This window comes from Pyxicephalus adspersus, chromosome Z (genome assembly GCF_032062135.1).
Source record: "Pyxicephalus adspersus chromosome Z, UCB_Pads_2.0, whole genome shotgun sequence".
Lineage (NCBI taxonomy): Eukaryota > Metazoa > Chordata > Amphibia > Anura > Pyxicephalidae > Pyxicephalus > Pyxicephalus adspersus.
In genome coordinates this window covers 78,847,822-78,870,738 of record NC_092871.1, presented here as the reverse complement: position 1 = coordinate 78,870,738, position 22,917 = coordinate 78,847,822, and the positions used below count along the sequence as shown (strand labels likewise).

The following is a 22,917-nucleotide window of genomic DNA, read 5'->3' as shown; positions in this document are numbered from 1 at the left end:
CCAACCTGCTTAGCCATAAGGTTGCAGGTAGGTGGCACATACCTCTAGCCTTCTTTCCCTTGCCTGCTACCTTGCTGGTACTGGGGCTGCTAAATACCCCAGTGCTGGTCAGCATATAATTAGGAGGTAATACTGAATGGTTTGCCTCTCTTTTCTTTCCAGCAGAAACAAATTCGGGTGCTGCCATCTTTCTTCTTCTTTTGGGTTCTGGTCACGTCGCCTGATCCCATACTATATAGGTGCCAGAATAGGTGCTGTCTCTTCCTGAAAATGTAAAAACAAAAAGTTTGCATTCTAGGAAAGCCCCTTATGACGTATGATCTTGGGTATGCACAGAAGGAGCAGTCCACAGCCTCCTGAGATATCTGACATAAATATTCCAGGAGACTCTTCTATAATCTTTGTGGTGGGATAGCTACAAAAATGATAAAAATGCAGTGGTCCACTTTAAGTGTCGCCTACGATGAGCGCTAGACATTTGCATTTTGATTTTAACATATTTGTGGCCTTCATCCAGATTTACTACAACCTCTAAAAAAAAATGACAAATCAGCTTAGGATGCACTGACTCTTTAAATGTATATAACTGGCACATTCTGTAAACTTCTTTTACAAAAAATGACATGGGTAAAATATTCATTATTAAAAGCTGATTTCAAAATGGTACATAGGTCATATGAAAAAAAAGTGAGGCTGGGAAATTATAGGGGGGGGGGGGTGTAGAAGACTTCATTGACTAATATCACCATATTTGACAAATCTCTGAGACCTTTCTATCTCCAGCTCTAAACTCATCCCAGCACTGCCCCCTATCCATTGTGAGCTGCCTTTTCCAAATGCATCTGAGCAAAAGGCAGAGAGAACCCAAGCTGGGACAAGCTGAGCTCCAGTGATGGAGACATCTCTTTCTGTGTGTGTGGCTTCTCAGTAAATTTAGGGAGGTAAGTGCTTTTCCTGACTCTATTATCCCTGTCTGGTTACATCTCTATCCTGCATCCTTCCTCTGCATCCCTCTCCCTTCCTTTTTTTTCTTTTTTTTGCTCTGCTGGTTTTCCTGGAATGATTGCAGTGCTTTGCCTGTGTCCGATCCCTACATATGCAGCAGCAGAGTTGAATTGGGGGGAGCAATTTGTGTTGGAGTTTTCTTACACCAGCAGAACTGTGGGGGCTGCAGAGCTGGAATGGGAGCTGCTTGTTCCCTCTCATTAGACTTCCACAGAAAAGCAGATTAAAGATTTGTGAATTAGCAGCTGAGGCTGCTTTAGGCAGATTAAAAAGAAGGGAGAGGGATAGAGAGAGAAAAAAAAGAAGTTAACACAGGAGAGAGCCAAAGGTGTGCTAAGAGGAGAATAAAGGCACTTCTAACAAAAGAAATAAAGAGAAAGCAATAGGAAAGAAGAGAACTGAGAATGAGAGGTACAGTGTGATCCAAGATTTAGTAGAGGGTGAAGGTGAAATCAGCAAATTGCATTCTGGATTGCCTTAGTCCCTTTAAACTAGACAGTGCAGGTAGGATAGGCAACCGAGATTAGTCCAAGAGTTGGTCAAAGCAATCCTGCATGGGTAGAATGACCAGACCAGGTGAGTTACGCTGGCTGTTTTATTGTTTTTTTTTTCTACCTACCTGAATTGACCTTTAACTTGAGTGTACGTACTTATTTCTCTGCATTAGATTGTAAGCTCCAATGGTGCAAGAACTGATTTATTCCATTTTACCTGTGTCTTGCTAAATCTGTAATTCTTCCTCCTGTCTCACCTTCTCCATGTTTTATTTTCATCTCAATCTGTTTGCAATGAATTTTAATACTGCTATCATTCCACAAGCTCCTAATTATCTCTCTATATGTATCTCTTTCCCTTAAACTATATATAGCTCTTGCCTATAACATTCCTAAATTTAAATGTGGCACCCACCTCGTTGCTGGCAGCAATTGCATGTTATTAGAGTGACAGTGCGTGCAACAGCAGTATATTAAACATACAGGATGCTTGTTATTACCGCAGATATATGGCATCCAGTAAAGCGGCATATTGACTGTGTCACTTTTTGATTAGCTAGGTATGTGTGTTTGTGTTTTACTCCTTGCTATTGATTCTGGAGATATAAAGTACTTGTGTTTCTGGGCACATCTGCTGGAAGGAGACTGTGATAGCTGTAGAGTATATTGTTCCATAGGAGCTGTGCCTGTGCAATATATATATTAATAGAGATGCCTGTTCAATACATATTAATAGAGCCTGTAGTGTATATGCATCCAGTTGCTTTATTGAGTAACTTGCATTATAAACTGCCTCTGTAGTCATGCAATGTGGTGCAAAACTATCAATTTGACAAAAAAAAAAAAGATTGTCCTGCTGAAACATTGCTCCTTTGATGTATGAATAATAAGCATGCATCAATCAAATCCTAAAACATAAGCTGAGCTCCAAAGGACCTTCTCAAAGCTTGAATTATTTCCCTGTTTTTAGTTCCTAAAAATATATACAAATAAATCAAACTATAGCTAGGAGTGCTTGCATAAAGTGTCAATCTACTGTGCTTCAAGACATTGTGACTCCATTACCAAGTAAACTAGCCTGTCCGTCACAGACTAATATTTAATTTATGAGCAAAGGGGACCAGATTTATGGGTTTCTTGTCTTTATGAAAATCCAGCAATGGCACAGGACTACTATCCCAATTTTTAAATCTCACTTCTCTTGCTGCAGATGTCTTACTCCACCTACTGTAAAAAATCTAACTTTACTGTGTACTGCAGGATAAAAAAAATCATAAAGGAAAGACATCTCTAAAAGGGACATGGGGATTCAGGTGTAGAAAGGTCTCACCAAAATCCCCAAGACATGCAAGAAGTTAAAGGAATCCCAATTCATTCACCCCAAAAACAAAATATAGTTTTGGATAGAATGAGACATTAATCTCATGATCAGAGACGGTTGAAACCAATCAAACAGCAATAAAAAAAATATGAACCACGTTATTACAGAAATCTAATTAGGTCCGAAGATTTCAGTCAAATTGGTGGGGATAAATTGTGGTTGGATGCTTTCAATTTCTGCATTTTGCATTTTACTCCTTGAAAGGTTGTGTGTGTTGACACCGAACCATAAAAAAGTAAATATATATATTTTTATATATATATAAAGAGACAGGAAATAAAATAAAAGTTTTGTTAAAATGCTTTATTACTTTGGTATCATTTCATTCAAATAAACTGACTTAATTAAACTCATTGGATTTGTAATCTTTGATTGATATACAGTTCTATTTGATTCTGAAAGAATACATGTGTTTGCATGATCTGACGTTAATATCAGTGTGTCCTTTGCCCCAGCAGAAGATGGGCAGTGATCGCTGGAAGAACATCGGAGGCTCCCCACAAATGGAGGACACTGTACAAGAAAAGTCACAGGTACAATTTTTTTATTTAAAAAATAATTATTTTGGAAATCATTACTCTTAATCAGCCCTCCAAAACATCTTCAAAAGTCATTAATCCTAATCTCCCTCCAAAAATATCTTCAGAAGCCAGTATTCCCAATCTGCCTTTAAAAAACACTTTGTCATTACTCCTAACTACCCCCGCAAGAATACTTTCAGAAGTCATCGGTCCTAATCAACCCCCAAAAATACATTCAGGAGGTATTAATTAAATTCATCTTCGAATTAATAAATTTGAAAAAAAGTTACTTTAATTATGATTATTAGAAAAGTTTGGAAAAGAATCCCCCCTCCATCCCCAATAAGAAAACTTTTCATGTCTCCTGCTGCCTAGACCACAATTCCAGCAGTAGTGAAATAGGGGGTTACCAGTAATTTACAACCCCCCCCCCAAAAAAAAGTGTTAAATTCTGCAGGACCCTCCACCAGCAGTCACTTAATGGCAGATATAATTTAAACATTTCTGAAATTTAATATACCCTTTTATTTACCATTTTAAAAGTACCATTTTAAAATCCACAACTTTATTAAATATCTGGTATTCCTGCCTGCATTACTTGTGAAAAGACATTACTCTGTCCATACCAAGGTTTCCTAAATTGTCACCCGATAACACATAATATGCATGTATGGTATACATGATAAAACAAAAAAAATGGCTACTGTTTATAAATGAAGTGTTTCAGCAAGCTAACGGTCGCACAGTTAAGGTTTACAGCTTCTTTACAATGACAATGATTCCAGACTTCATGGTAAATTATCGTGCTGTAAAGTATAATACTTTGATGTTAAAATGGTTTTTGCATTTTACATTAATGTTGCCATTGCTGAGTAATCTTTGTTTGGGTACCATTCAATTTCCAATCTTATAGCAGAGAGCTGTGTGGAATTAGGAGCAGAAGTTAGCGCTTTGTGTCTTGACAATGCATATAAATATTGTTATGCTTGGGATAGATTGGGGATTTAAAAATCAAAAGGAAATGGGAGTTCTTTTGAGTAAAAATTCCCTCCAGGTTAGCGATTTACATAGAAAAGATTCTTTATTATTCATTTAGTCTCTCTTACAATCACATAATAGGTTGGAGCGTTCCAATGAGAAACAATGCACCAACAGCAGCTTTTGGGTAGTCCACCATAAATGCTAAACTACAAAATGCTAAAACCCAAGGACTTTGTTGAGGATATTAAAGCTCATCCGTGATGCTCTTCACTGCAGATTTATGCAAAAGGAAGAAATACAGCAGTGTGTATTTGGAGTGTCCATAATCCGTCATCAGTATAAGCAGACAATTCTAGTGCGCCTGACTTTATCAATATGAAATGGACACAAGTAAGTTATTTAGGCACAAACCACACTTACTTTGAATCAGATCTACTCAGTCTTTATGTTCATAATCATATCTAATCAGTTAAAGGTGACTTTTTGGTTTGCTGCTGGAGGCCAAGGTTTCTTGTGTGGCTACATTCACTTTTGGGAACACATTGTAGCTTTATCAAAGCCATCACAACATACATGTTCCCTTCCATGCCTTCAGGGACTACAGATATACATCAAGCCACACACATGCAGGTGGCAAAAAAAAGGTTCAGTGATAAATACATTTTTATTGACAGCCAATGTTCAATGCTTAAGGTGCAAGGAACCATGGAGCATTAATTATAATAATAATAATAATAATAATAATAAAAAACAGTATTTATATAGCGCCAACATATTACCCAGTGCTGTACAAAAAATAGGGGTTGCAAATGACAGACAGATACAAACAATGACACAGGAGGAGGGGAGGACCCTGTCCTGAAGAGCTTACAATCAAAGAGGAGGGGGAAATAACATACAATAAAGGGGGGGGGGTATGGAGTGGTGGGACATAGTGAGGGTTTAAGAGACAGAAGAAGATGGGTAGGTAAATGTGAAAAAATGGGTTTTAAGTACTCAGCAGAAAGTAGGAGAAAGCCAAATAAGACGTAAAAGACCATTCCAGAGAATCAGGGCAGCACTAGAAACATCTTGGAGCCGTGTGTGTGATGAGGTTATGAGTGAGGAAGTAATTAGTAGGTCATTGGAGGAGCGGAGAGAGCAGCTGGGGGAGTATTTTTTTACCAGGTCAGAATGGTAAGTGGGACAAGAACTGTGCAGGGATTTGAAGGCAAAGCACAGGAGCTTAAATATGATTCTAAGGTGAAAAGGAAGCCAATGAAGAGAACTACAAAGAGATGCAGCGGAGGAGGAGCGGAGGGAAGGATGGATGAGTCTGGCTGCAGCATTCATAATAGATTGTAGAGGAGAGAGTCGGGTTAGTGGAATACCAGAAAGGAGGAGGTTACAGTAGTCCAGACGAGAGATAAGAGCATGTACAAGGAGTTTGGTTGTCTCTGATGACAACATCTCAACAATCTCAACAAGAAGTCACCAGAAGGGAGAGTCAATAAAAAATAAAGACTTTTTCTTTTAGTTCTATACTGTGCAGCGCATGTGCCATGTAGAGTAGCGCTGGTCTCACAGTCACTGCTAAAACAATGTAAATTCTGTACATGTGCAAGAGTTACATCATCAGGGGCTATCTCATGACCAAAAAGGATTGTTGTTTTCTAAGCAATCCACTGTGAAGACGGCAGTGAATATGGAACTTTATTGATACAACCATGACAGATCCAAGTCTTGTCATATGAGTTTGCATACAGTTTTCATTCCTAATTTTTTTAAGGAAATTTCTACTTCTTTTCGTGTCCCTGAGACAGGAAGTGAGGAAGACATTGCCCAATGGGACCTAGACAAATATCCTAAAAATCCTTACTATACCCTATTTTATCCAAAAGTAAAATAGATGTTGGGTATTGATACAGCATAGTAATTTAAAGATAAGTCTTTATTGAAAATGCCAGGTTCTGAGCAATAGATCTTCAGTGAACAGATTTGAGGTGTGAGATTCATCTTGTCCTATTTAGATTATGATGTGATTTCAGGGTTTGTTCTTTCCAATATTTATATGTAAAATATCTGTGCAGAGATCCGCCTTCCTAAATATTGCAGACTTGTTTGGTAGACGACATGGCTTTGGAAAGAACATAGAAAGGGTTTTGTTTTTATTTATTTATTTATTTTGTTGCTTTCCTTTCTACCAGTGTCCAGAGAATTCATTTTTTACATGCTCCAAAAAATATTCTTGCACTTGGCTTCCTTTACCATGAGCTCAAAGTTAAATGGTGCAAATGAGCGGAGAACTTTTTTTTAATGATAAAATAAATGAATTAAAAGAATGTATAGGAAGGATGATAAAACTAGGCACAATAACATTTTTTGCATATCTCATTATATTATATTAATATATTGACAATATATACAAACAGATGTTTTTTCCTGGGTGGATCACAATATAAGGATCCCAGAGTGGGATGGGAAATAAAAATATCATGATAATAATAAATAAATAAAATTTACAAAATTATTATGTAGCCTGCCATGGATTCTGATTGTCAACCCAATGGAATCATGTGACAGCATACCACCACCCTTAGAAAGTTAGTGAATGGGTTGTCTTAATGCATTATAATGCATATGCAATAACTTACCACATATATATATGGGCAAAGTCAATTATGGTTCCTGTATGGCATTTCCAAGTTACGAAAAAATCAACTTTACCTTCAAATTTGTCAGTGTCATTATCTCACCAAACAGACTCATCTGCACTCTGTCGAAATGAAATGGGTTAACACATTTGGTATCTGCGGATGACTGACAGCAACCATGTTTGTACATCGCACAGACCTATTAATACACACAGCTTTCTCATACATTGACTACATTAAAGCCCAGAAATCAAACACCAGCAAAACAGACAAAACGCTTCTCCTAGAGAGGATTATTGCAGAGTTGGTGGGAAGCTGAAGCCACATCTGCTCAGAGAAGCACTTATATTGAGATATGAACCTGTTCCAGAAATATGACGAGAAATGAGAGTTTATGCAACACTGAAAAGGCAATGTGCTGGTATTAAATACAATTTTGAGGCTGGGTGGTCAGAGCAAAATAGAGGTTAAAGCAGAAGATGGCCAACTCCTCCAGCCTTAAAACAGTTTTTGGCCAACAACAAAGTAATCTGGAAGCTTGCATTCTCTCAGGGTATGTCCAAGTGATATATTCTTCCACAACAGATGAATGGTTATGATAGTTAAGCAATCCATACGGTTTATTTTTGATTACTTTAAGCATAGTGAAAGTCAATGAACAACTTTAGGTTTTACACACATACTTGATAAAATAGATACAGTATGAATGTTAGGTTCCCCATCCATCCAGGATTTACCTGCCCCAACACCCCTCTCCCCAGATTCCTACTTACCTCTGTTGCAGAGCTGTATTCCCTACTTTTTATGCTTTCATTGGCAGAAATCGTTGGCAGAAATCTTCTCCCTGCACTAGCCCCCTCTGAGCACTAAGCCATGCTAGACATTAAAGAAACACATGAGAGAAGGGTTTTTAAGGCAAACGTGTGAGTATATTAAAAATCATTTCAGGTGATCCAAACAGTAATATCGAAGATAATTTTATATTTTGAATGACTGGAGAATGTATCAGTCAGCCTGTAAATGAAACGGTTGAGGGTACTAGACATAAGACATCTAACTGGAATATATAACATTCAAAAAAAAAAAAAACGTCATGCATACGTATGTCCATAATCTAATGCGCTTCGCCCATCTTGGGCTTCTTCAGGGGTACTAAACGTATAGTGGAATTACACGTATTAGCTTGATAGTATCTAGGTGCATAAAAAATACACAGTATAAGTAAAAAGCATAGCAACTATCAATAAATATAGTATGCATTGAAATCAATTTTGAAAAGAAGAAAAAAACTGCAATAAATCTGGACAGAGGTAGTAATTAATCATACAATAGTGTAATTTGAGCTGATATTTGTGGAGCAACTAGCAGTACTTGATTAACATTAAGGAATTGTAATATGGTAATGCTTGATTCTATTGTAAATACATTTCTGTACACGTATAAATATAAATATATATATATATTTTTATATGTGTGTGTGTTTATATGTGTCCAGAAATGTATTTACAATAGAATCAAGCATTGTCATATTACAGTTCCAATGTTAATAAAGTACTGCTAGTTTCTTCACAAATATTAGCTAAAATTACATGATTAATTACTACCACTATCCAGATTTATTGTTCTGTTTTTACCTTCTTTTCGAAATTGATCTCAGTGCATACCTTATTTATTGATTTTTGCTATGCTTTGTACTTATACAGTGTATTTATTATGCACCTAGATACTATCAAGCTAATACATTTAATTCCGCTATACGTTTAGTATCCCTGAAGAAGCCCAAGACGGGGTGAAACACGTTGTGATATCGGCATACGTATGCAACACGATTTATTTTTGTTGAATGTTATATATTCCAATTAGACGTCTTATGTCTAGTACCCTCAACCGGCTCATTTACAGGCTGACTGATACATTCTCCAGTCATTCAAAATATAAAATTATTATCGATATTACTGTTTGTATCCCCTGAAATGATTTTCAGTATACTTACACATTTGCACATTTACACTTCTCACCTGTGTTTCTTTAATGTATAGTACCCAGGGTTGGCAAACAGGCCCACAACAGGGCTAAATTCTATATTTACACCCCACTGAAAAGAACCCTCCCGTTGTGATTCTAATGCTAGACTAATGCCATGCTAGACTCGTGATAAGGGTGACACACAATGCAGGTCCAATGTTGACTTTTCCAGTTGCTTGCAGTTATCTACTGGTCTGTACAGCCATCTCTAATGCAAGGAACGTCTCATTTGTTCCTGTAAATTACAATACATTACACCACCTTAAATAAGCCATATTCACTGGCCATCATCAATTGCTAAATGTGAAAGAAAAAAAAAATGATGTGTTCTCCTGTATAAGTCAAATCTCATCATCCATTTTTTAGTGCCTGCTTGAACACCATTGTCTGGTTGCAGACTTTTATCAAACATTTGGTGCAAAAAAAAAAAAAGAGAAAGAAAAGTCCACGTATATCCCATTGAAAACAGCCTTACTACTTAGTAAAACAGATACTTAAAGATACTGCTCACCGCTAAAATAAAAAACTACATGACTAAACCAAGTTCATTCTTTAGTTTTTAGCTTTAGCCAATGTAGATTTCATGAACGCCAGGGCCACCATCAGAAATTTCATATCCATACCTACCCCTCGTCTCCTCCATGATGCAAACACTTTGCAATGCATTTGCAGCATATTGCCTATGAAATGCGTTCGGTGAATATATATTATTCTATGCATCTTACTGGAAACTGGAGCACAAGACACACATACAACAAAGCAACTGTTAGAACAGTCCAAATGGTGGAGTTACCCTTAAACCCAGTAACACACAGTGACCTTGCATTTCCTTTCAAGACTGCTCAGGTTCTCCATCCTTTTGGCGTTGCTTCTGGTGTTGGTTACCGCAGTTTGTCTGAGTCTGCAATCCCAGATTGTCCACTGAATATTTAATCTAAATTGCTTTTTACGTGCTATGTAATATTTAATAATGTGCTTGCCCTCTGAAGTCAGGGGAAGATGCAGTAGTTTTCCCAGGCTTAAAGTAATTGTACATGAGAGATAAATGTTATTCTGAAATGGAGCTGATAGGAAGAAGTCCCTCCTAATGCAGTGGAGTAATTACAGCTTGTTTCACTGCGTGTGGCTGAAATAAATGAATACACATACACACGCATTGCATGGGATATATGCACAGGTTCTATGTGTATGAATTATGTGATACATGCATATAAATGGTTTGTGTGTAGGTTTTGTACATGGAAACATTTGTACAGATTCATATTACATGATAGAAATGTAAATCTTAAATAGTAATTAAATAGATGCTCTCACTTAATATGAAATTATTTAGGTTGATTTCCCAAAACATTTATTCAGGGATACAGAAATTTCTCCTGATAGAAATGTTTACATCCCCAGGACTGAAAAGTCCACTTTTTGGAAACAAAGATGTTTAATCCTGATGTAAATTAAACAAACTAAAAAAAGCATATATAAGGATATGTAAACTCTAACAGTAAACTTCTTTAATATTCTCAATTACAACTTTTCTAAACTTTTAAAACTATTTGCTTTTACCTGTTTGCAAAAAAAGTGCCTGCTGATCAAGCCGGAAACCTTGTGAGCAGAAAACTTTCTGTGCTCAATGCTTGTTCTTCTCAATTATCCTTGAAGACTTCTAAACAACTCCCCTATAGAGTTCTATAGTTCTTTATGTTGCCCTGATACAGAAACACAGATAAATACATATATCTATGTATCTGTCCAGAAGCACTCTACTTCTTGTCAATTAAATTTCCTATTTAAAGTATCTCTAAAACCAGAACACTTTCCTTTTGGAAAGAGTGCAGAAGGGTCATAAACCCTGGCAGGTATTGATTGTTAAAGGTTAAAAAAGAGATGAGAGCCTTTCATTGATGTGTGTAAAGTCCAGAAATGTTTCTTATATCATGAGAACACAAGAGAAAACCGCCAATACACTTCATGGGTTAAAACAGACCTCCTGTGATCAAAAAAGTAAAAGCAGTGGATGATGGAATGGTAAACTCTTGGAATTTCAAGGTTCACTAGATACCTTTCCTACTTTCTTTCTAATGAGGAGCTTCAGAGGCTGGTTTTGAGAAGTTGGGCTGCTGAAGCCTACTCACTTCTGCTACCGTTCACTTTATGATTAGACACAATTTTGTGTTAGTTTTCTGGCTACCTGCTGTACCCAGTTTTATCTGTGATAGGCTTCCCTTGTATTTAATAATGTATGAGACTGAGCTGGATGAGCACCAGACAGTTCTAATTGATGAGCATAGACCCACTTAAAGTGGTGACATTGGGTGCCTGCTGAAGCCCATCATTGTGTACCAATCCCCCCACCATTTATCCTACACTGATGAGGGGTTTTAAACCCCAAAATCATTGGCTGTTTCATCTGGTGTTATCTCCATTTTTTTCGTGATTTTACAACTATCGATGTTGACCTTTTTTCTTCAACCTTAAGATGCCACCTGAGGCTACCTAGTGAAAAAGAACTGACTAGCCTTAGCCACTGAAATCCACAAATTAAAGTTTGTTTTATGATATTTAAAATTGCAGAAGTGCTCTACCTCCATACACTTTCCACAGCCATTTTCACTGCAGTCTGTTTTTTGGGGAAATACACTTTCTATGCCCAGGTGACCACTTTCTAGGTCTTGCTTGTTACCACTTATAAGGACATTAAATGTAAAGGAAATTTGAAAAATATTTGAGGATAATTTTGAGGAAATAGAAATTTAGTAATCATTGTCCTAGAAGAAATCTTGCATGGCATAAAGCTTTTACCTGTTCTTTATTCTATCCAAAACTAAACAAATGTTTTGGCTTTAGATTAAATTTAAATTTTAAAGTATACCTGTCACCTGTAATAAAACTTGACCCACGTCTACCTTGCCCTAAGCATTTGCCGGTGCCATACTTACCTTATCTGTCATTCCTTGTTGTTTACACCACTAAACCCTAGAAAAATAAAAAAAATATAACAGTTTATGTTTCTTAGTTGTGTTGACTGCATTAATTGCAAATTTAGCTGAAGTACTGAAAATACCTATTGATCTTGTCAGAAATGCCATGTCCTTGTTACTGACTGGAATTAAAAACATGTCTAAAGTTTTTTTCAACTGCATGGAGTAATAGGTAGGGGAAAAAAGGCAGATCCATTTTAAATCCAGCTTTGGGGAACAACCATGGCTCCTTCTGTATATAAACCTCATTGGCTGGTTGCAGGTATTTGGAAAAAAAGATCCCCCTATATCCACAGTTTTCCCGTGGAAGCAACTTAGAGGAGCAAGGGTTGTCACTAAAGGAAGTGGTCACTTTTGGACGGCTGCCCGCAGCTCACCCACATACCACAAGGAAAATACTCCATACGAGAAGACAATACTTTATCTTCCCCTGCTGGATCACTGTCATTTACTTTTACCAAGTACGTCCATAATGATATCGGTCTTACTATCAAATTACTTACAAGTAGCAATTCGGTATCACAAGGCTCCTAATGTGGTAAAAAGCCCCAGCAATAATACTAAGTCTCCCCTTACCCCTGAGGAAGTCGGATAGGATACCTTACCGCCATCGCTAACCCAGTATGATACTATACCATATTGCTACTTTTTTTGCAAAACTTGTGGGTACATGTTAGCCCAGGATTTATTTATAGAGAAACAGCTCTCAATGTTTTAAATTATGTTGTTGGAACAATAAAATTTTGGGTTTTTAAATGCCTTTCAAAACCCTCCCTCCCTTTTTCTCTTCCTCTCACAGATACACTATATGTACCCACAGGCTGGGCAAATTGGAGTCCACTCCTCTTTGATTATCCGTTGGGGCTATTCTTTCGGGTTCAACATATTAACAAACTAAAGGACAAGAAATAACTTACTAGCAGGATCACTAGGTGAAACGTAAGAAAGAAGCCTAAAAAACAAGTCACCATATCATAGAACAGGGTACCTTAAAATAAACTAAAGTTTTGGGCTTTAATTGCTCTTGTTGGACCTATGTAGTATGTTGGACTAAAGTGAAACCTTTATGGTAAAGTAGACCAACAGATTTAGAGACAAAACATACACCCTGTACCCTGGGGCATTAGTCCCCTGAAACTGGAAACATTTAGAGAAAACTAGCATACTCTACACGCCTCTAAAATAACTTTTGTTGTGATTGCTCCCTCTTACAATATTCAGTAATATTCCAGTACACATGGTATTACTCCCTTCACATTCATCTGATGTGTTGCAGTGTATCATACTCCACCTAGTTATTGTGCTAATTTTTGATCTACCACCAACTGAAATATGGCTGTCAATTAATTTTGTATCCGGAAGTGTAGTCAAGCCAGTGCTAGTTCATCCAACTGCAAACACAACAAAGAATACCATTACACTTTAACTGAGAAGAATGATTTCCTATTCAATGCTTATTTTAATGCAATTTCTTTTAAAATGGTGAACCTGCAATGCACAAATACTTCTGGTGCACTAAAATATAATAGTGATGTGCTTAAAATGAAGGGAACAGTAGAACACCACAATTTGCTTTGCATGATACTGTGCATTGCAACAATGTCCATGGAAATGCACCTTTTACTACTCATTAAAGCAAACAATAGCAAGAATGGGCCCTCTTTATATAATGAATCCTATAGGGGAAGGGAAATCAGGGTATAAAGATCCTGGGAGTCCCTGCTGAACACTCATTCTGTCTATGTCCTAATTATGTGTATCTGGTTTTGTCTGTGAACCTTCATATTCCTACAGAGTAGGTGGTGCATTATTCATAAAACGTGCTACTTTCTAGATCCATTTGGTAATATTTATAACCTCTCTGTATGAATGCATATATATATGCATACAGTGTAAACATAAAAAATATATACACACATATATATTTAGAGAGAGAGAAAGAGAGAGATATTATTATTAATATACAGTATTTAAATAGCACCAACAGATTATGCAGAGCTGTACAAAGTCCATAGTAATGTCACTAGCTGTCCCTCAAACAGGCTCACAATCTAATGTCCCTACCATAGTCATATGTCATTACCGCAGTCTAAGGTCAATTTTAGGGGAAAGCCAATTAACCTAACTGTATGTTTTTTTGGGTTGTGGGAGGAAATCGAAGTACCCCGACGAACCCCACACAAACATGGTGAGAACCTGCACATTCCATGCAGATAGAGTCCTGTCCGAGATTAGAACCTGGGACCTAGCGCTGCAAAGGCCAGAGTGCTAACCCCTGGGCCACTGAGCTGTCAGAGATGCTCGTTTATGCCTACCTAGGGGTGACAAAGGGAGCACTTTCTCCACCTTACCCCTCATTCCCCTGTGGAAGTGCTCCAGATTTTAGGCAGCATTGGGCATGCTCCCCTACAATGCATGACCACTGGTCCTGTATTGTAGGAATGAGCAAAGTGCGTACAACTTGGCCCGGTGCGATTTACACAAGATTCTATGGAAAAGTTGTTTCACAGGGGAGAAGCTTCTAGAGGATGAGTAAGTGCTTGTTATGTTACCCCCAGACCTGAGGACTTAACATACAGTGCAGGGGTAGCCCCAAAGGTAAATTTAGTTCCCTTCGTGGCTTCAGGATATTTTAACAGGTTTCTGTGCATGATGGATGCTCATTTATTATGTGTCAGACAGAACATTTTCTTCAATCTAACATGCCATTTTAGTGCCCTGAAGAAGCCAGTTTCGTGCAAAACCATTCGTGCAATAAAAACAATTGAGTACACACAATCCTGATGTTCCCAACACCCTCATGACTTATTCAGGTGCCTTATAAATGAGGCTTGGCTGAGCAGTATTTTAGAAAAATAGAGGAAAAGTTGACTAAGTGTTACAGGAGGCCTTTAAATGCGATGTTTTGATCTGCAGCAATAGGAAAAGTGATGTATTGTGTTTATATGAAGGATTTTACCCTTCTCTTGCAAAAAATGAACAACCTCTATCAACCTCCAACAACCTTATCTCTTTTAAGCAGAGCTCAAGCCAAAAAAAAACAAGATAAAAATGAACAGCTTAATAAATGTTAAAATAACACAGTGAATTTTGCTGCAATATCCGTCTTCTATCCAGAAATTACTGGCCATTTTGTTTTTTCATTTTCCCCGATTAGTAGATGTTTTTAGTCTAATGGCCATCATCTTTCAACCAACTTACTTTGGGTTTAGGTTGTCCAAGACCAGGCATGGGCAAACTACGGTCTGCGTGCCTTTTACGGCCCAATCAGCTTGTTTCTCCGGCCCTTTGGGTGGTCTGCGGCTCTGGCCAGTGCCATCCCGAGCAGGGTCAGGAGCAGGACCCCACTGGGGGGGGGCACCGGCCAGAACCACAGAAAACGTCCCCCATTTGTATCCCGGCTCGTGGAGGTGGGCGGGCTGTGTCCCTACACACAACCCACCCACTTTCCTATCGCAGGCTCAGATCTGTGATGGGAGAGTGGACAGGTTTATGCCATTATGGCGTCACGTTCAGTGGCGTCATGATAGCAAAACCCAGCCTACTCTCCCATCGGCCTGGCCCCTCTGTCAAATTTTATATCAGATTGTGGCCCCCGACTGAAAAGATTTGCCTGTTTGCCCTGTCCTAGACCCACCCCAGACTGACTGCCAGTGAAAAAAGAAGCAGCACAATAATGCTTTTCTCTTGATGATTCTCTTCTCTTCCACTTTTCTTTCTCCTCCTATCAACATTCTTTTTTCAGCATTAAACTGAATGACTCCTTTGCAGCCAAAAAGCAAAAAAGCCTTGTAACCTAACATATAATCTGGGTACTGCTTTTTTTTTCTGGTAAGACACAGAAACACCAATTTGATTGGGGCAAGGGCAACCGTTTCATTAAATGTAAATTATCAACTTTCATTGAACTTGAACAAATAAGTTTTAGTCACAGAACTTAGGTGAGCACCCCAATAATAAACCATAGAAAATCCAGTCCAGCTGATAAATTCAGAATACCATTCAGCTAACCAAATCACACTGAGGGCATAATGAGACATTGGGTCTGATTTATTTAGGTCCTCCAAAGCTGAAGAAAATACGCTATTATCAGGAAACCTGGCTAATCCAGCAAACTTAGAATTCCTAACATCCATTTGCTATATATAAGCAAATTTTATCAATCCTTGACCAGATCCGTTTCAGGTTTCCTGGATCACCCAGGTTCACTGATGAAAGTGTATCCTCTCCAGTCTCTGAGAGCTTAAATAAATCAGGTCCTTTGGTTTGGTTGAGGCAGTGTATATCCCAACAAAAAAGCCGTGACAATATAGAATGAGAAAGTAAAAATTAGAGCAGGATGGTGGGAACAATCCTCGTAGATAAAGCTCAATGGGGAGGAGTAACCCACCCTAACTACCTCAAACTGTCTTCCTCCCAAAGGGTAAAAAAAGGAAAAAAATGTGATGGTAGAAGAACATTACACCAATATAATAGACAAGTATTTTGCCAAACATAATATTCATGCTTCCACCAAACAAAAGATCAATAATCACAAGGCATCTAGGAGCAATTTATTGCAGAAGGCAAGATAAAGCAAAGTCAAGTCAATTGATGATTACAGAGCAAGATTAATTTAGGAAGATAAAAAGACACACATGCACATGTGTCAGCTTTTAGGTGACCCTGTCATAACGGGGTCCAGGCAAAAATAAATGCATTCAACTTTCTATATACCCACAATTTAATCCGCCAAGTAACAATTCCTACTCCCCAGTGTGTCAAATCCCTGCATTTAATATGTTCTGGTTCCTCCTGCCAACATCTAGGCACTACAGGACATACAAGCTGACAGAAGGGAAGGGGTCAGCGACAGGTTTTATTTTTGTTAATATGAACGATAACAATCTCACTGAAAATGTTTTCTAAAATATTCTCAGGAAAACACATTTTCACAAAGAAAATGACATACCTTTATCTTTTTCTTTACTTGCCAATGTACCTTTTTGCAAAAATCTCTGTACTTACAAAACTAGCAATTTAACTTTGCAAAAAAAGCTAGCACCTCCCGACCTAGGAGGTTCAAATCTCTATAACATACTTGTCCAAGGTTCTTGCTCATGCTATAACAGCAAACAGATTACTAGAGAGGCTTTTTTTTATTAAAGCACACCATTTGAATCCCTAATCTTTATAAATAAATTTGTTTTTGTAACCTAAATTGGTAGTTTAAAGTATATTTTTGCATTACCAGGCTTCTCAAGCTCCCTTATATTTCTGAATCTTTTGAAAATTCTAGAAGGCGAAATGTTGATTTTTACTGTCCCCTTCTTCATCTTTCTCTTAGCCCATCATAAAATGAGTGTCCTTACTGGAAACTCAAGAAGATTGCATTTAGTCCAGTTGCACGTTTATGTAGATTTGATAACTGATAGGTATTATTTTTAAATCTACTGCATCCCTTTATTTCTTTTAGGCTTGTCACCTGTTGCAGAATATTATTCTTGTCCATAATCTTCATGTTTTCTATCCTTTTATTATCTAAATTTCTTCCCCATTTATTGCTTTTTGTAAGTGAAACCAAGTCTTTTTCATCAAGATTTTTGGTACAAATGTCTTTATATATACAGACAATGCTCATAAGATATGACTCATTTTATATTGACACAGTTCAGCATTTCTTGAAGCTGGTTGTACCTCTGAGCTTTGTTAATGTGATTCATATCTCCCTCATATACTGATATCTGGAATGTACATGCATGTAATCAATATTACTGAGCTGGGTAACATTTTTTCTAATTACATTGAAACAAAAAAAAAACATACAGTCTACACTGTGTAATACCAGCCATTTCTTGAACGTGTTTTTAAATATTGTTATAAATAAATTTTAAAATAGATATAAATAATTTTAAAAGCCACATTATATTTTAAAAGCTCAGAGTTTGTTTTTTTTGCAGTAATGTTTCAGTTTCTTTTGAGGATAATGTCTTTTTCAGAGTTTTGTTTTGCCACTGGGGGATTTTGCTTTCGCTAAAAATATTTCCTTTTTTTTTCTTCTGCCCCACCAATTCTTACACATATTGGCTTATTAGGTTTTTTAAAAAAAGGACTGTGCATCCTTTCCACCAGTCAATACTTTCAAAGCACTATGGTCCCAGGTGGATTACTTTATTCCATGTCTCAGGCCACCATTACATGGTAGACACTGATAGCTCACCCTAATCAAGGGCCTCCTTTCATAGCCCCTTCCCCAATTCCTGCCAACATTTTACAAAACCACTGTTTTTACCACTTCTACTCATGACCCAGGCTCCCATTCCTACTACCAATCTTAGCTCAGGTGCCCTCCCACAAAAATGCTGCAACTTCTAACCTGCTCCCAGTAGTACAATACTAAAGTGCTATACTGAGCTCAATACTGTTCTTCCAGCACATAGCACTCTTTGCATGGAAGGATACTGGCATGGAAGCCAAATCTGAGGAACTGGATGCAGACAGGGCAAGATGGAGGTCAGTATAGAAGGCAGTAGCATACTGAAAGAGAACTGGAGGTAAAAGTATTATGCAATAGGGGCAGAAGGTCTGGAACCCCAAGTGATAAAAGCAAGGGTGGCTTGCCTCATGGCGACTATGCCCATCACTATGACTATCTCACACTACAAACCACCATGCCAGCCATGCCCCCCTGTCCACTCCACCACATGCCAGTTTCCCTGCACCAACACATCAGCATGATTGTCTCAGAGCACTCTGGCCTCTGCAGCTTTAGGTCCTAGGTTAGAATCTTGTCCAGAACTCTATCTGCACGGAGTTTGCAGGTTCTCCCCATGTTTGTGTGGGTTTCCTCCGGATACTCCGGTTTCCTACCACATACCAAAAACATGCAGTTAATTATTGGCTTCCCCCAAAATTAGGTAAGGATTAGGATAATCAGGAAGGGTTATTTTCAGATACTAGATAACTATAGATATAGTATTTGATAATTGCCAAGCCTAATGTAATATGATATAAAGAAAGAAGTAGAGAAGTAAATAGGCATTTAAGGCAAAGGAAAGATTAACATTTATTGATCAAAAGGGTATTGTAGTTCTATTATAGGCAAAGAACTTCTAATATAAACATCATTCAATTCTGAAACATAATGTAACAATATGTGGTGTTTACACTTGTGAAGAGTGATCAAGAATTTTTTAAGGCTTATCTCAAATTCCCAATGCGTTTCGCCCATAAGGCTTCCTTAGGGGATTGCAGAGATCATATTGATGAACAACAAATATGTGATTACTGTGCTTTAAAATAAAAAAGGAGGTACCAAGGAGATATCCACGCCAAAGTACTCCCTAGGAAACCTTTTTGAAGGCCATGAGCAAGTGACAATATTCAGTAAAATTCATTGATGAAGTAGAACAGGATATTTTATGATATTATGGTTGAAACTTGTCGAATAAGTAAGAAGAAAGTAATTTTACACCTACATAAATGTTCAATCTTAGTGGAATGTAGTAAAGATTGATAAGATAATTTTAGGTGTAAAGGTTGCTGAGCTCACATAATTAAAGTCAGCGCTGTATGCGGCTCCTTACTGTATTCTATTTCTTAATAAAATGTCCCAAATAGGTAGGAAATATTATTTGTTGGTGTGAATAATGGGTGTGAGTAGCTTTTTCTTCTTTAAATTGTTGGTGGTTGAGGTGAAGTAAGAAACGAGTTGCCGGCAGCCAGTCTCAAAGAGGGAGTTATCCCAAAATTAACATTAGACTGTGGTAATGACATATCACTATGGTAGGGACATTAAATTGTGAGCTCCATTGAGGGACAGTTAGTGTCATGACTATGGACTTTGTACAGCGCTGCGTAATATGTTGGTGTGTATGCAAATACTGTGCAATATTATTAATAATAATTATACTATCCACTTCTTTTCATCCTATATGGTACTAGGGGTTGTTTTTTTGGTTAGACATATGTTGATTATCTGTGTTCTCTTCAATAAGGAGGTTCATTAAGGGTGTTCCCCTCTCTTCACCAATAATTTTATATGTTGAGCCACCTCATTACGTAATCATATATAATGTATAAACAAAAAAAAAGAATGAGGTTCACAGCTCAGGGATTGTATGAAATAATATATACGTGTATTTGTTACATGGTATCAAAGAAAAACATTTACATAACGTATTCAGGTGTTTCACCTTGGTCCTGTTAACACTTCGCAGTATTATATACTAGACACAGTACATCTATGTCATCAAACAAATAAATGTGTGAAGAACCGCAAAAGTCCCGACCGTATAGAGATTGTGCAAATATCCGACGCGTTTCGCCACCATTAGGCTTCCTCAGGGATATCTTTTGTACATAATTTAAATATGTATAAATATGTCTAAATGGTCTAAATAAGTCAAATCAGGTAAGTACCTAAATTCAAGAGAATATATATATAATATATATATATATATATATATATATATATAAATATATGTATGGTAAGTATCCCATGGTTACATGAAGATTGTATATATTTATATACATAGATGTTTTTCTTTGATACTATGTAACAAATACAGATTATACATAGAATCCCTGAGCCGTGAACCTCATTCTTTTTCTTCTTTTATACATTCTTTTCAATAAGGATAAAAGTAGAGGATCCCGCTATGACATAAGGAGTAAAAGGGGGTGCATTTCTAGTTCTCTTCTGCAATGGTAATGAACATTCTCATGGAAAATGACATTGGGCATGAGAGCTTAGAAGTAGGTATTATAGTCCAAAGTTAAAGACAGGATCCCTCTTAGGTACCTCCCCACTAGGTGTCATTTGGTCACTCAATAGACTTTCTGATTTTGGGGTCCTATTGCCACTATTCTTGGAGAAATTGCACTATTGAGTGGTCCTTCTGATCACTTTTTACAAGTACATTTAGTATTACCAATAATTATGTACTGGCAGTATATTAGCATCAAACCGCCAAATCACAGGCTTTCCTTTGCTTTAAATATGAAGAAGCATTAAGTGATCTACCTCCATATCCACAATAGACAAGTAGTTACAGATCAGCAATAGCTACAGTCATTGCTATGAATATCTCTATCCATTCCTGTACAAAACTGAAGCTTCACTTTCTGCATATAAGATTAGCTGCTATAGCACCAACATAGTCAATTATTTGAGAAACACTGTAAGGGTAATATATGAAAAATGCATATATATGTGGAGGTCTACTAGTGTCGATATACTGGCAATGTACAGATGTGTGCCAGGAGTTCTGCTTACTTACACTGGGGAATACTGTACTGGTAACCTGACAGAATGAGCTCTATCTAATTACAGCAGGAGACTCTTGGCTATTGATCCATGTCAGAGATCAATTCATTTGCAATACAAGATAGTGTGAGCTGAATGGGTGAGCTGCCTAGCAAAGCCGGGAAGTAAACAATGCAGCATATTTTATTAATAGATGACTCCAAATAAAACTAAGTTCTGCACTTATATAAACTGTAATTGTAGACATTACCTCTGTCGGCAATGTACTCTTACATGCGTCATTGGGCAGAGGATAAAAGTGAACACTGAGTAGGTAAGTAAAAAGGTAGCTGGATAGGAGACATCTTTTCTTGTTTTACTATAATCCCAATCTGCCACTGCAGTCCTGTAAATTCCTATTCAATTTTCACACAAAAAAAAATACTCTCTCAGGACTAAACCCCGGCATCAACTTGTGTCAACACTCTAACTTGAGGATTTCCCAGGCAATATATAAGTCAAACATCTGCCTTATTGACCTGCTTGCAAGATAGACATCATAGTTTATCACCATATTAGCAAAAAGAAATGACCTCTCAAAGTTAGGGTACATACAAACGCAATACAATAACTGTCATTGGAAAGGTTCTTTCACAATCCTTTCCAACAACAAACGACTGCACGATGCATGAGCAAGCTCTATACATACAGCTCTATTCTGCTCTATACAGAGGGAAGGGGGAGAACGACAGAGCAGTACCCCGCTGCGTTCTCTCCCCTTCACTGCCATTAGGATTGTTGGTCGTCCATTGTCCAAGGATCTGCCAGGACGGTTGTTCGGACGATGGACAACGAGCGCTGTACATACGCCATATTCTCATCCAATATCGGCCCTGAGCCAATTATCGGACGAGAACCAATGCACATGTGTACGTAGCCTATTCTGCTACAGTATCACAGCTTTATTGTTGTGTGGCAAAAAAAAAATACAGGAACTTTAGTGATAATATAATCAATGTGAGGAAAGACCAGGGTTGTCGAACCAGCAATAAATACCTCTACATACCTAAATATAAACCAAAGTACCTACTTTTACCTAAAAAACAAGAAAACTACATTGACTTAAACCCAAGGCTACGTGCACACTTGCAATGTTTCTCATCCGATAATTGGCCGTTATCGGATGAGAATCTGGCGTGTGTACAATGGTCGTCATTCATTGTCCGAACAACCATCCTTGCAGATCCACGGACGATGGACGACAAACAATCCTAATGGAAGTGAAGGGAGAGAGCGCACAGCCGCTCCATCGTTTTCCTCCTCCCCTCTCCATAGAGCAGAGTGGTGCTGTATGTACAGAACTCGTTCATGCATCGTGCAGTCATTAGTGGTATGTAGCCTAAGACACAAAATGCAGCTGTTCCTGCTAACATTCAGAATTGTAATCAACAGAAATGCCAATAAAGTGAATGTGAATAAATACATCTGTCTTAGTCTTAAAGCATTTAAAAGTTAAAAAAAACAAAAACAAATAAAAATAACACTGTCCCACTCTGCACATTTAATGATGTGTGCATGCTCTTAATGATCTTTTTTTGCATTACTATCAGCCACTGGTGGACGGAGCTGGATTCTCATGTAAAGTGTTAGAAACAGCTCTACTCTGTTAAACCAGG

General features: G+C 37.6%; 1 protein-coding gene across 4 annotated transcripts in view; it reads left to right on the top strand.

Annotated features, from left to right (window-relative positions):
- Positions 1-811: 811 nt before the first annotated feature.
- Positions 812-22,917, top strand: part of FIBCD1 (fibrinogen C domain containing 1) — a 141,768-nt gene continuing 119,662 nt past the window's right edge. Inside the window, exons 1-2 of one of the 4 annotated variants that reach the window (XM_072430264.1) lie at positions 812-941; positions 3,339-3,413. In XM_072430264.1, coding sequence (XP_072286365.1) covers positions 3,342-3,413 — 72 coding nt within the window. In that variant the 5' untranslated portion in view covers positions 812-941; positions 3,339-3,341. Of the gene's footprint in view, positions 942-1,227; positions 1,582-3,335; positions 3,414-22,917 lie in introns of those variants that run through there. The other 3 variants (XM_072430268.1, XM_072430266.1, XM_072430267.1) reach the window with 3 other exon arrangements.